The 13,626-nt window shown below is 37.4% G+C and overlaps 1 protein-coding gene across 1 annotated transcript; it reads left to right on the plus strand.

The window, feature by feature from the left end:
* Nucleotides 1-252: 252 nt before the first annotated feature.
* LOC140171353 (cytochrome P450 2J4-like) lies at nt 253-13,321 on the plus strand. Its single transcript, XM_072194592.1, has 3 exons — nt 253-735; nt 7,038-7,982; nt 11,724-13,321. Exons 1-3 carry the CDS (start codon nt 366-368, stop codon nt 11,894-11,896), a joined length of 1,488 nt encoding a protein of 495 aa, XP_072050693.1. The 5' UTR covers nt 253-365; the 3' UTR covers nt 11,897-13,321.
* Nucleotides 13,322-13,626: the final 305 nt, after the last annotated feature.

Below are 13,626 nucleotides of genomic sequence, written 5' to 3' on the forward strand. Positions count from 1 at the left end.
CACACATATTTTGTCTGAGGATAGCTGGATCAACCTCCTCTTCCTTACATCTTCTCTGGTTTACCCCAACTTCACCAAGCGTAAAATGTCAAAGAGTCAACTGCATTGAATGAGGGCATTTTGTTCTGGCAAAAGTGGAAGTCAATGGCATAGAGTAGCCTACAATACAAGGGGGCGTGGCTGTCACCGGTATACACATGGTATATACGTCAGTGTGCACGTATTGCACATGTTGGATGTGGCAGGTAGGAACTCACACGTATTAGAATGAGCTGTCGTGATCGAAGATCGTGATTTTACGGAATACTCCGTGTGTGCTTTTTTTTTTAAAGAACACAACCATTATACCAGAAACTACGCCAACCATGATATCACTCTTTCTGTATTATCCTACCAGCTTCACTTATATTTTTACTTTCATAGTGTTTGCATTAACTATATATTGGTGGAATAAGCATCAGCGAGAACCAAGTCGTCTACCTCCCGGCCCATTTTCATGGCCTATAGTTGGATCACTGCCGTCTATTGTTGTTCAGTTATACCGCTCTGGTCTGCGACTACCGGCATTTTTACAACAAATGGGTCGTCAATTTGGTCCGATTTTTACAGTGAATATATGCGGTGTTAATATTATTGTGTTAGGGGACTATGCAAGGATTAAAGAGGCGTTTCAACATCCAAACTTGAGTGACCGACCAACGAATAACTTAGGAACCAAATATGTAGGTGGAGATGGTAAGTAAGCGCATGACAAATTTCAAATAAATTATATGTGAAAATATTTTTAGACATGTTTTTTTTAAAGAACGCCCGTCTAGCTAGTGCACGAGACACTGAGCTGAATGCGTGCCTATTGAACTTGGAACTTGAGACAAACGTTATGATATTCACAGAGCTGACCGTAACTTAATTTTATTATAACCAGATCATAGATTGGATATAAAATATATAAATATTATAGATTGGGGAGGCTGGGAGACGCGTGAGTCGGGCCCGGGGGGAGGGGGTATGCGGAGATGTTGTTCTCGACCTGTTCTCGTCTTCTCGACATTGTTTAATGGGCTGTGGAGGGGTGCGACAATTCTAGGATATTGATCACATTGATGGGAGAAACATATATTCTATTTTATTTTTTCTTCGACCCTTTTTGACACGAAAAAAACACCTTGGGTTGATTTTCAAATAAAAAAAGTGCGGAACAGCTGCTTTAAAAAGAGTTGTAGCTTGTAGGTTACGAGTACTGCACTCTATACTGATTTGAAATCATTTTGAAGCAACCAGTGTAAAATATCAATATCATACTTCAGATTTTTAAATTTTTAAATTAAAAAAAGATCATCTTTGACCGATGTTTGAACTACTTTTGTACAAACGTAATCGGACTTTTTGACCCCCTCCCTCCGTAACGAAATAGGACTTCATCGAACTTTTGGGTTGTTCCCTTGTATATAGGACACTTTGTATAATCGGAAATATTCATGTAGTTTCATTGTATTTGAATCTACTTAGTGCTCATCATATGCATAGGTCGCCAGTATAAAATATGAGTCGAATTTATAATCTTTCATGACATGCATGATATAGGGAAGTACTTGACCAGAAAGCTGAACTTTCGAAACTCGAGCGAGTGTCATCAGAGTATAAAGGGGAATATTGGAATGTCATCTTTGCCTAGGAAAGATCTTACAGCAGTCCTCAGAGTCAGTTCCAATAATTGAAACTCCTGGCTCCGACCGGGAGTTCCAACAGGTACTGGGGGTGTGTTTGTATGTGTTTAATGTGCATTCACATACACACTTTAATAATAGCCGTCGGTACGAATAAATCGTTGCTCCAAAAATGACTGCAAATTAGGGAGTGTTCATAAATACTTTGGTAGGGGGGCTGGAAAATATGTAGGGGGTCATACAATTTTAGGAGTTCTGAAGAGGGGGGTTAAAACAGTTTTGGGTGTATGAACAGGGGGGGGTTAAAAAGTTTTTGGGCACGTAGAGGGGGGGGTGTAAAAACTTTAGCAACATTAGTCCTGAAGCAATCATATAAAATAGCCTGATGTTCTCCTACAACCAGAACAAAAGTTCATTCCAGATAAGGCCCTTCACAATTAATTCTTAGTTTCCTGTTTCATGGTTGAAAACAAGGGATGAGGCAACTTTTAATTATTAATTATTAATTATCTTTTATTTTCTTTATTTTAAAATAAGTAGTCGCAACCTACATCAACCCGTTTCAACAAGGGACAAGCATTTAATTATTTTACAACTATGTTTGATTTTATACATAAGTAATGGTACAGTTATGTTCTTTGTTTATTCATCATAATAGTTGATATGATCAAAGTCAGAAGGTAGCAAATGGGAGTCATTTAAAGTTATTTTCAAAGAGAAAATCCAAAATATAAATAAAATAATTAAATATTTTGCAATTCTCTACTTTGGACGCGGGCGGGAAACAGGAAACTAAGAATCAATTGTAAAGGGCCTAAGGGCATTTGATCAGGTCCTTTATGTATTTTGAAAAGTCATTCAATATAAGTATGAAGTGTTAAAAATTGTCTTGTTGTCTATAACTTAATTTTGAGGCTTGTGTCAGTTCCTTCTGATCTGCTCTTTTAATCACCAAAAGACTGCAAAAACTTTGTTCTTCTTTAGTGTTGACAATTTTTACAATAATGTTTCATGCAGTACAGATTATTAATTTATTATCAACTAAATCATGTTGCTTTACAATTATAGGCGGAGGAATCTTGGAGAACCGGGGTACACGTTTCCACCCCCTTGGGGGACATCCCCTAAAGATCCTAGTAGGAGAAAAAAAACCAATAACTGCCCTATGCAACTTTTTTAGCACATCGAAAAGCACCGTGTTTTGGGCCCAAATAGGCTAAAATTGCCCAATTTTGCGCTTCGCGATCACACGAACTGGCCCAGCAAATAGCAAAACACCCCATTTCGGCAGTAGCGTAGCCAGGGGGCAAGGGGGGAAAGTGCCCCATGACAAAGATGAATGAAAAATGAAAGATAAAATCTGGAGGGCAAAGGAAAAGAATAGTGGCAAGGAACCCCTTTTCCACCCAAATTCACCCTGATCATGGGCCAAAATAAAATACAAAACGTTTGCGCGCTGTATGCGCACTGTATGCGCACATTGTCACAATAAAATAAAGGCATTTTCATCCCCATCATGGGCGAAAATAGTGTACAAATGAGGGGGGGGGGTCAAAATAGTTTTGAACCTAATATGAGGGGGGTCAAAAAAGTTTTAGGTCCATTAAGAGGGGGGGGGGCAAAAAAGTTTTGGGTTCGCGAAGAGGGGGTTAAAAATTTTCGACATGAAAAAAAAAATTTCCAGCCCCCCCCCCCCAAAGTAATTATTAACACTCCTTACACATTTGTAATCATTTTTCACCACAAAATATGATATGAAAACACAGGTGAGCAATGTATGAATATATGGAGAGGTCAAACAGGTTGGTAATTATTGTCAATATTAATATTTTGCGACATTTATAATGAAAACAATTAACACTGAAGACACCCTATGGCACCTTCTACAACTTGAGAACAAATTTGTAGTTACTACAACTGCATCAGAGTAGGTTTCTTTCACCTTGAAGGCAAGTAATAAGGGCTAACTTTCCCCTAGGCCATCCAATATGCCATGAATTAGTAGGACTACAACTGGTATCCACTGCTCAGTTTATACTCCTATTTCCACATCTATTATTTTTATGTGCGCAATTCAGCACAGTGGCTAAAAAGTAAACACGCGATGTTGTCCTGCGCTGCGCTTACTTTCCCCTGGTGATAACCAAAAATCATTTTGCAAATGATGATAACTATTTTTTTTCCTAGACTGAAGAAGCGTTTACAAATAATTTTAAAACTACAATTTTAAAAACGCTAATTACCCATAATCATTGGTGTCTCATATACAAAATATTAGAACTTGCTGTGAAAATCTTCCAAAATTTCCTATTTTACCTACCAAACCGGATGTTGGCAAGCCTGTTGTATTGCCAAGAAAATGGTGATGTCGCAAACGAACTCGGAAAAAAAGATGAAGAAAAACCAAAAAAAAAAAAGAAAAAATCCCGACCCCCCCAAAAAAAAAAACTGCAGTCAGATGTTTATTGCAATCTTGTATTTAATTTGACGTCATATGAGTTATGACTCATGAACATATTCAACTCCAAAAAGCTCGGGTTTGGTTTGATTGAAAGTTATTTTATACATATCCGCGTGACGCGCGCGAAATTGGATGTGTTTACCGAATGTGTGCGTATTTACACAGTATTAGACAAAGGAATATTTCTTTTTTTTCCTTTGAGTTGTCGGGGGGGGGGGCTACCCCGTCAGGCACGCCGCTGTTATCAAATGCCTGCATTATACATGTAATGTACCGGCTATACATCAATAATCTATTTTAAAACATGTTTAGTATTCACGTTTACAAAGTGAAGGCAAGAATATGTCCCGGAATGTGTCAAGAAAATTTAGAAAGGGTTGAGGGCCTGGCTATTAATGCTATTACACGTTTTGCAGTGTGAGACGAAGTACCAGTTTCTTGCATATTTCAGGTAGGAATAAACAGACCTATTGTTGCACTAAAGGTCATGACCAAGTTAGTCAGACGAATCTCTGTGGGTATTTTATTATTTACCATGTTGAGGTTGGCAAGTATTTTAAACTGTTGCGATTTGCTAGTTCACAGCATCTTGCAAATGGTTGTGAGCTTTGGTTCTTGAGTTATGTTGTAAAGAAGCTTAAGAGGGCTAAAACAACACCACTTCTGTAAAACGCACATAAGTTACTCATTAACAACAATAAATCAAGCAAGTATACGATTTGTAGAATGAACTTTTGCAAAACATCGAAGTGTTATTTTTCAATAATATATTATTTTAGATAATGAAAATCGATGTTTTGGCTGCTTCGACCAATACCTCGTTTCTTCAAGGTGCATGCTTTGCTTTAGGGGTGGTGCAATAAATGTGTACCCCCGGGGTGGTGAATTATAGGGGGGCAGGGGCAATGATTTTTGGCAGACCAAAAGGTGGGGGGGGCAAACATTTTGGCAGGTCGAAAGGGGAGGGGCAAGCGATTTTGGGCAGGTCGAAAGGGGGGGCAAGCGATTTTGGGCACAGATATTTTGGGCACCATTATTTTATTACGCCCTAAAAAGGTGTAGGAAAACATTAGGAACACGTTAAAATATTTTTCCAAATTTCCTGCTCGCTGCGCTCGCATTATAAAGGGTTCACAAAAAATAACTCCCCCCTAAAATTACAAAACATTTCTTTGCATAACTTGATATACATTTCATTGATTTAAACAATTTAAAAACCTGTGAATAAAGGAATTGTTTTTCTATCCTCCCAATGTTCTTTCCTCTAAAAATCTCAGTATGTAAAGGGGGGGGACGTCAAAGAGGGGGGCAAACGTTTTTGGCACGTCAAAGGGGGGCAAAGATTTTTGGCACGGCCAAAGGGGGGCAAGCGATTTTGGCAGACCACTTTGAGAATTCACCACCCCGAGGGTACACATAATTATTGCACAACCCCTTAGGGAGTGTTCGTTAATACTTTGATGGGGGGGGCCAAAAAGTTTTAGGTATTTTGAAAGGGGGTGCCAAAAAAGTTTTCCGCTTTAAAACCCAACATTACAAACATGATTATGCACCAATCTGATCAAAAACTGGAAAAAATGCAACTAAATCAAGAAAATATTGTAAATGAATTGGATTTCTTTGCACGTAAACTGCACACTTTATTTTTCATTGCAGACTTATATTGTTCGCATAGGCCCATGGGTAGATTTACCATAGGGCAGAGTGGCCACAGGCCCAGGTGCCAATGATCTTAGGGGGCCAAAACTGATGTGATGTCTGTGTACGTGTGTGTGATTTTGACCAAATTAATCTCATATTTGACCATTTTAGCTTTTTGCATACTAAATAAGTTCCAATTTTAACAATATTTGACCATTCAAGCTTCCATATGGCTAAATGTTTTTGCGCGGTTCGCGCGTATTTGTACTATAATGATAGCCACAGATCCAAATTATCCTGCTGTCTATGAACCGCCAAATAAATCCTCTATTTCATTTATCCCTGTAAAATTAGATAAACACCCTGATTTGGGACAAAAGTATAAAATGAAAAATTCATTGTGCTTGTAATACATGCGCAATTGTCCCTCAATGACATGTGACCCATACCACACCACTGGAAACAACACTATTAAGGGTAGACGAGGTACTGTTGGTCGAAGCAACCAAAAAAATTGATTTTCATTATCTAGATCAATACATTATTGAAATTTAACACCTTGATGTTTTGCAAAAGTTCATTCTACAAATCATATATTTTGCAAACTTGCTTAATTTATTGTTGTTAATGAGTTATGTACATTTTACAAAAGTGTTGTTGTTTCAGCCCTCTTTACAACGTAACTCAAGAACCACAGGACCTACAAAAGTATATCTGTGATATTTGAATTCTTCTACACGCTCGCTATGAATTGAGCAATGCAGTTTTTGCCAAAGCGCACTACCATTCGTAAGATGCTGTGAACTACCAAATCACAACAGTTTAAAATAATTAATAACCTTAAGTATAATGTTTGTTATACAATAATGGGGGGGGGGGGTCCAAAAGTTTTGTCTGCCAAACGAGGGGGTCAAAAAAGTTTGGCGGTCCATTAAAAGGGGGGGTCAAAAAGTTTTCGAGCGAAAAGTTGAGGTAAACCAGCCTCCCCCAACCAAAGTATTAATGAACACTCCCTTGGTAGTTGCTGGAAAACTTACAGCCTGAACTGCCAGGGTTGTGATGAGCCACCAAAATTCAGGTCAACTAGTCGAGTCAAATCATTTGGACTAAGAGACGGGACTATTTTGGGGGGGGGGGCTGGGTAGTTGGGGTCGTGAAAAAAATTAGCACCTCGGTGAAGCAAAATTTTTTTTTTTTATTACTCCTCGGTGAGAATTTTTTTTAATTACAAAATTAACATACGTAACTACCTATCTCGTCTTTTACAGGTGTTGGTCTCTCGTCTGGAGACATTTGGAAGCGACAACGTAAATTTACACTCACTACATTTCGTAATCTTGGTCTTGGCAAAGCTTCCTTTGAGTCCATTATGATCACTGAATGTCAGGAACTCGCCAAAGAAATCACACGTCATGTCAATGATGCCTTCAGTCCCCAGATACTATTTCCAAATGCATCAGCTAATGTGATTTGCTCGTTTGCATTTGGAAGACGCTACGAGTACACGGATGTCGAGTTTCAATTTTTACTGAATTCTATCGATAAGATAGATCAACGCATACGAGAAGTAGGTGGTTTACAACTTTTATTACCGATTTTCAAATATATACCCACTAGAAGAAGACAGCAATTAGGCAAAGATCTGACAGAACTAGCACAATTCGTAGATAAGATAGTCGAAGAACACAAAGTCAATTTTGACCCAGAAAATCCTAAAGATTACATCGATATATTCATGAAAGAAATCCAATCTTCTGGAGGTTTACTTACTTATGGGAATCTTCGAGGGACAGTTACTGGTCTGTTCTTTGCAGGTGCTGGTACAACATCAAACACAATGAGATGGGCTATTTATTGTATGTTAAAATACCCGGATGTACAAATGGCGGTGCAAGCAGAATTAGATGAAGTTATCGGTCACGAACGCATGCCTATCATGTCAGACAAGGACTCTCTTCCGTTCACCATGACCACTATTCTAGAGATCCATAGATTCGGAAGTACCGCACGATTTGGACCCATGCACGTAGCATCGTGTGATGTTGAACTATGTGGGTATCATATACCTAAAGGATCTTATTTGTTGTCCAGCCTATGGGCCGTGCATCATGATCCGAATATATGGACTGATCCAGAAGAATTCAAACCAGAAAGATTCCTAAATCGAGATGGGAAAGTGACACGACCAGCGGAGCATATTCCATTCAGCATTGGTAAATATATATTAAAACAACTTTTGTAATGTTCTGTAATGTTCTATATCTACAAGGTGTATCAAAATAATTGGACACATGATATCCAGTGAGTATGGGCAAGACTAGCTGTTCCATCAAAATGCAGGTTATTATAGATTTATGTAACAAAAGGACATAAAATTATAAATTTTAACCGTTCAAGAGGATCTAAAGTTGAATTTGGAAGAAGCTAGCAGGCATTTCATTAGAAGACAAAGCTTATGGGTACTAATCATTTTGATACAGCCTGTATAAAGCAAAAGACATTTTCTGTTATTTTGGTCTATTGCCATTTGGTCTAATACCATTTTGTCTAATTCCCGTTTAGTCTAAATTCAATTGGTCTATTATCAGAAAGGCTAATTGCCACTTTAGTCCAATAATTATATAGTCTAATGTCCATTTAGTCTAATATTGTTTGGTCTAATAACCCGTATGTCTACTAACCATATAGTCTAATAACCATTTGGTCTAATATTTCTTTAATAACCATTTGGTCTAATAACCATTTGGTCTATTAACCGTTAGGTCTAATACTCGTATGGTCTAATAACCAGTTAGTCTAATACCATTTCGTCTATTTATTAATAAAGTAAATGCTTGTAAGACTAAATGGTGTGTAGACCAAATGGGTATTAGACCAAATGGCTATTAGACCTATTGGTTATAGATCAAATGAGTATTAGACTAAATGGTTGTTAGACTAAATGGTTTTAGACTTATTGGTTATTAGACTAAATGGTTATCAGACCAAATGTTTATCGGACCAAATGGATAAAGGACCAAATGATTGTTGGACGTAGTGGATATAGACCTAATGGGTTTAGACGAAATGGATGTAGACGAAATGGATATTAGACCAAATGGTATTAGACCAAATGGCAAATCCCCGTTATTTTATTTATTTGTATGTACTGTACAGGGTGTCTAAAAACATTACCTATATCATGTACAGGGTGAGTCAAAAAAAGTGCAATAGAGAAAAGAATCCATTTTTATTTAAGAATCGAGTTGAATCTTTTAGGTTTTAAAACATTTTATACATAACATATCCATTAGAGATCATGTGTGAAAACATCAAGGAATTAGCATTTACCGTTTTGTTTTATGACACATTTTATAGCGATACCCAATTTTAATGTTTGTCCAAGAGACATCTAAAATTTGAATGTCAGCCCACTCTGTGTAAGGTAGATTTGGAACAACTGCCACTTTCTTAACCTCATTAGCATTGAAATAAAATGAAGCACCCAAAGTGTTATTGTCCTTGGTCTTGTTTAAGGAGAAGAAACATTATTTGATGTTATTTTCATTTTTCCTTTACTTTAACGATGTTTATTCTTTATCAAAAACATATAAATTTGTAGGCGGGTTTTTCAAATGAAATGCGCGCAATTTGAAGTGGAATGAATTACAAAATATCAAGTAAGTTGGACATATTGGGGTTAAAAAAAACTGGAGTTGGAGTCGAGTGAGGTATGAAGGACTTTTTTAGAAAGTTTGTTTGAACAGAAAAAAAAGTAACGCAAAAATCAACCTTATTTAAGCAGTAAGTTTCAGAGCTGGTGCTTTTATCGTGCAGTGTGTGCTCTCATTCAAAATACATGGTACCTCGTGGACAAATAATGAAATTGGGTATCGCAGCAAAAGGACTCACACAAATTAAACGGTAGTAGCGAGTCACGTCATTTTTTCACAGAAGGTGACTATTGAGTGTGGCATTTATAACAACTTTCAATAATGGGAAAGTTCAACTTAGTTTTTACATAAATATCGATTCTTTGCTCTATTGCACTTTTTTTGACTCACCCTGTATATGTAATTTGTAGACGGTCAGATATTTTACATACTATACTGTCTTCGACAGTGTTTGCCGTTAAAAGTGAATTAGCATCTTGCATCGTTGAGATATGACATATCAGTGAGGTTTGGTTAATCAGGGATCTTACTAAAATATTCGGGATGGGCGAGTGGCATTACGTCACGATTCAATGGGCGGTATATAGCATCTCATTTGACCTATTTCAGAGCATACTGCAGTTACTGTTCATTTTCCTATACACAATACACAGTGTTCTCACCATTGAGGTATGACCTCTACAAACAGTGTATGTTAGAGGTATATGGCATTTCATAGTTAACGTCACTGTGTGAAAAATAACCGTCCAATATTTATTGTTAGAAATTATATAATTTTGTAACATGTCCTACATTTTTAACTAATTTAGATATTTGGAAATATTCGCACTTTGGTGTTTTAGCAAGTAGGGCACGGCATGGCCTGCAAAATTCCCTGTGTAAATCGAATGCAACTTTTAGTGACTATCACTCACTTGTAGACCGCTCTCTTCCGAAGGGCTAAACCACTTGACGGATATGTTTTGTACTTGATGTCAATCAAGAATAATGTATACATTACATGTAGGCTAAAAAATGAGTATGTGGGGCATCTGCAAATGTTCGTACCTCCCTGATATGTAAATGACAGATAACAGGAAAAAAAGCTCCCATATCTGTCCATAACTTTGGTCAGTGCAGCGAGCCAGGGGATTTCAAGTGGGTGATTATTGATTGGCAAGTGCCATATTTGGGCATAAGTGCAGTGCACAATTCAATGTGGAGGATAGACTAGACTTTATCGATTGATTTTGCTGGAATAGTTTCCTGTTAACCAGGTTTAAGTACTGCAAAGGTCGAATCTTCTTTGCTGTGCAGTATAACTGCACTATGGATGTTATTGTATCAGAGCGAGAGTCGAGAGATGATATGATCAACGGGCTTGTGAAGAAAAACTTTCACTCATGTTCAATATAGCCTAGTTGTTGTGCGTAAAAATAATCATTTATATAATCCCTTTGTGACCTCAGTTATCTTACAGTTTTATAATGCTGTAGATTACAACAAGTTACAATGATCCCACAATGCAATGGGTGATGTAATGTTGGTATGATTGTTTGAGTTATCGTCAACACATAGTGCTACAGGAGCAATATAACTTTGTTGCTGGTAGGGTAGGGGTTATATACGGTCAGGGGTGTACTTTTGTTGTCGGGCGTGTGGCATTTTGACGCTCATAGGTCACTCTATTAGGCAATTTTAGCCTTAAAAGTGCCAATTTTATGCGTTCTTCACGCAAATTTGTACTACTTTTGCACCATAGAGCTCCTTCGCAATTTTAGTTTCAATATGCCAAAAATGTTGGCGCGCTTCGCTAGTATTTGTATCGTAAACTTATTCTGTCGCCAAAAGGTGCTGGATTCACTATACTCCCAATTACGATATTTTCAACCCCACCCCATCCCACTCCTAGTCCTACCCCCTCATGTCATAAAGAAATCTATACACTCCTGTTAATAAAGAACAAGTCACGAGCAGGGTACACATCTAAATGGTTAACAGTAACATTTAACTGCTACGTGTATTAAACTTATTAGATTATCGTCTATCGTCTTTTTCGCATTTATTGTAATATTATTTCCGGAAAAGAATCGGGCTTGTAAAATTTCGGTCGGGCGTGTAACTTCTTTGAGTTACATGCCCAACTGGCTAGTGCCAAAAAAGTTAAGATCCAGCCCTGGTTACGATTAGGGTATGTTCCAGGGAGCACTATTGGACGATCACTCAATTTTGCATTATAGTTTTCTATCATTGTTGTGACCACCAACTCGACATTGCCCTTATACACTCTCACCCATTTGCATTCTATACTCTCCTCTGCAGGTCGTCGAGTATGTCCAGGAGAGTCCATGGCCAAGATACAGATCTTCATCTTCTTTACCAATCTACTACATCGATTTACTTTCATCTATCCCGATGGTGCCGAACCGTTACCAAACATCGATGGGGCACAACCTATACCTGAATTTCTAGCTACGGCAATTCCTCGCTTCTAATGTCAATATAATCATTCAGATTAATGCGGTAACATTTTATATAACATGTTGCGATAACATGTGACATAAATGGTATATTCTCCATGTTCTTATAATCTTGTACATGACATAGAATATTGCTAACATGCCTAAGAGTCCAAAAATGGGCATATTGAAAGCCATATTGTATACAGTTCGGCTTACAAAATACAAATTCAGCATCTTTCATTGCTACAGAAGAATTATATTATATGACATTTTCATTTTGATGGAGAAAAGTGGGGATGCGGATTTGTTGGAGCACCCGCCTTAAAATTAAACTATCAGGCTGAAAGACGTTTTCTAAGGATTTGTAAACCAATGTATTATTTACACATTCCATATATTGCACGATTGCATCAAAGTGTGCATAAGAAATCTAGCATTAAAGTGAGTATTTTGTGATCCTAGCATCCTCGGTTTATGACAATTTCTAGTATATAGATATACACGATAAAAGCTTATTTCCGAAATTTCGGTTGATTCCGATTCTGCTTTTGCGAGTTATGCATGATTATGTGTATTACACTGCTCCATAGGCCACTGTGTAATTTCGTTATTCAAATCTTACGATATTCTTGCTAAACGAATTAATCTGCAAGCAAATTTGTGTACATAAACATTCTGTAGCCAATGCTTTCCTATGGTATCAAAATCTCAACTTTTTTTGAGAAAAGTGAGGGATGAGACTGTGGATCACGAAATGACCACCAATGGGGGAGTGGGATCTAGGTAATTCTATATGAAGCTTAAATAATATCGGATGAAAACAGATATCCTCTTTTAATTTCATTACACATACACAATAAGTTTGTTAACTTTTATCATTTTGAATTTGGCATTTGGGACCGTTCAATGGGCTTTTTCAGAAAATAAACGACCACCCCGTATAGAGCTAAGGGTATTGGAATTCCAGACTTTTCTGTGGCTTATTTTGTCTGGAATTCCATACTTTTTTGCTCATGGTGTCTGAAAATTATAATAAAAAACATAACAGAAACCGCTGGAATTCCAGACTAATTTTGAAAATGTGCTGTGGAATTCCAGTTTTTTTCTTTCTAAACACAGATTTGCCCTCTATAGGGGGTGGTTGTTTATTTTCTGGAATAGCCCAATATAAAACACCCGAGTGGGGAGGGTGGTGGGAGTTTTGACCAAAAAAAATTCCTCGCGACCGCTAACAAATTTCAATCACATTTTCGATAACATTTTCCCCCTCATGGATCAAATAAAACTTCAGCTGGCTCCGCAAAAGTAAGATCCAGAAATAAGTCGGATTCTCCCACCCCCGGGTACAGTGTCAATACCCTATATTATAAATATTTTTTCATACAGCTCCATATTCCGTTGGTGAAATCAATATTCTATTATTGACATAGATAAAGAAAGTTTACATTATGCATTGTGATAATAATATTTCGAACAAAATCGCCATGCGTAGCTATTGAAAAACGAGAGGATTCGCTGTACTATCACGGCAATTTTTGACACGAAGATATAGGGATGATGACGCTGTGCCGGGTATATATTGTACGGTTCCTTAGGAATATCGATATCGATGTTTAGTGCTTCAGTTGTTATTAACATTGCATCTCAAGTGTACACTTCTTTGCACAAGTGAGCTATCACACTCACAATTTGTTTATATCAAGTTCAATGTTCTAATCAATCATGTTAAGAATTATGACCACTCAAACAAAATGTAGACTTTC

Source organism: Amphiura filiformis, chromosome 15 (genome assembly GCF_039555335.1).
Source record: "Amphiura filiformis chromosome 15, Afil_fr2py, whole genome shotgun sequence".
NCBI lineage: Eukaryota > Metazoa > Echinodermata > Ophiuroidea > Amphilepidida > Amphiuridae > Amphiura > Amphiura filiformis.

Excerpts from the sequence above, each read along its gene's own strand:
- LOC140171353 (XM_072194592.1), top strand. The coding sequence starts at position 366 with ATGATATCACTCTTTCTGTATTATCCTACCAGCTTCACTTATATTTTT. Across the intron at positions 736-7,037 it reads CAAATATGTAGGTGGAGATG|GTGTTGGTCTCTCGTCTGGA; the intron begins GTAAGTAAGCGC and ends CGTCTTTTACAG. Across the intron at positions 7,983-11,723 it reads GCATATTCCATTCAGCATTG|GTCGTCGAGTATGTCCAGGA; the intron begins GTAAATATATAT and ends TCTCCTCTGCAG.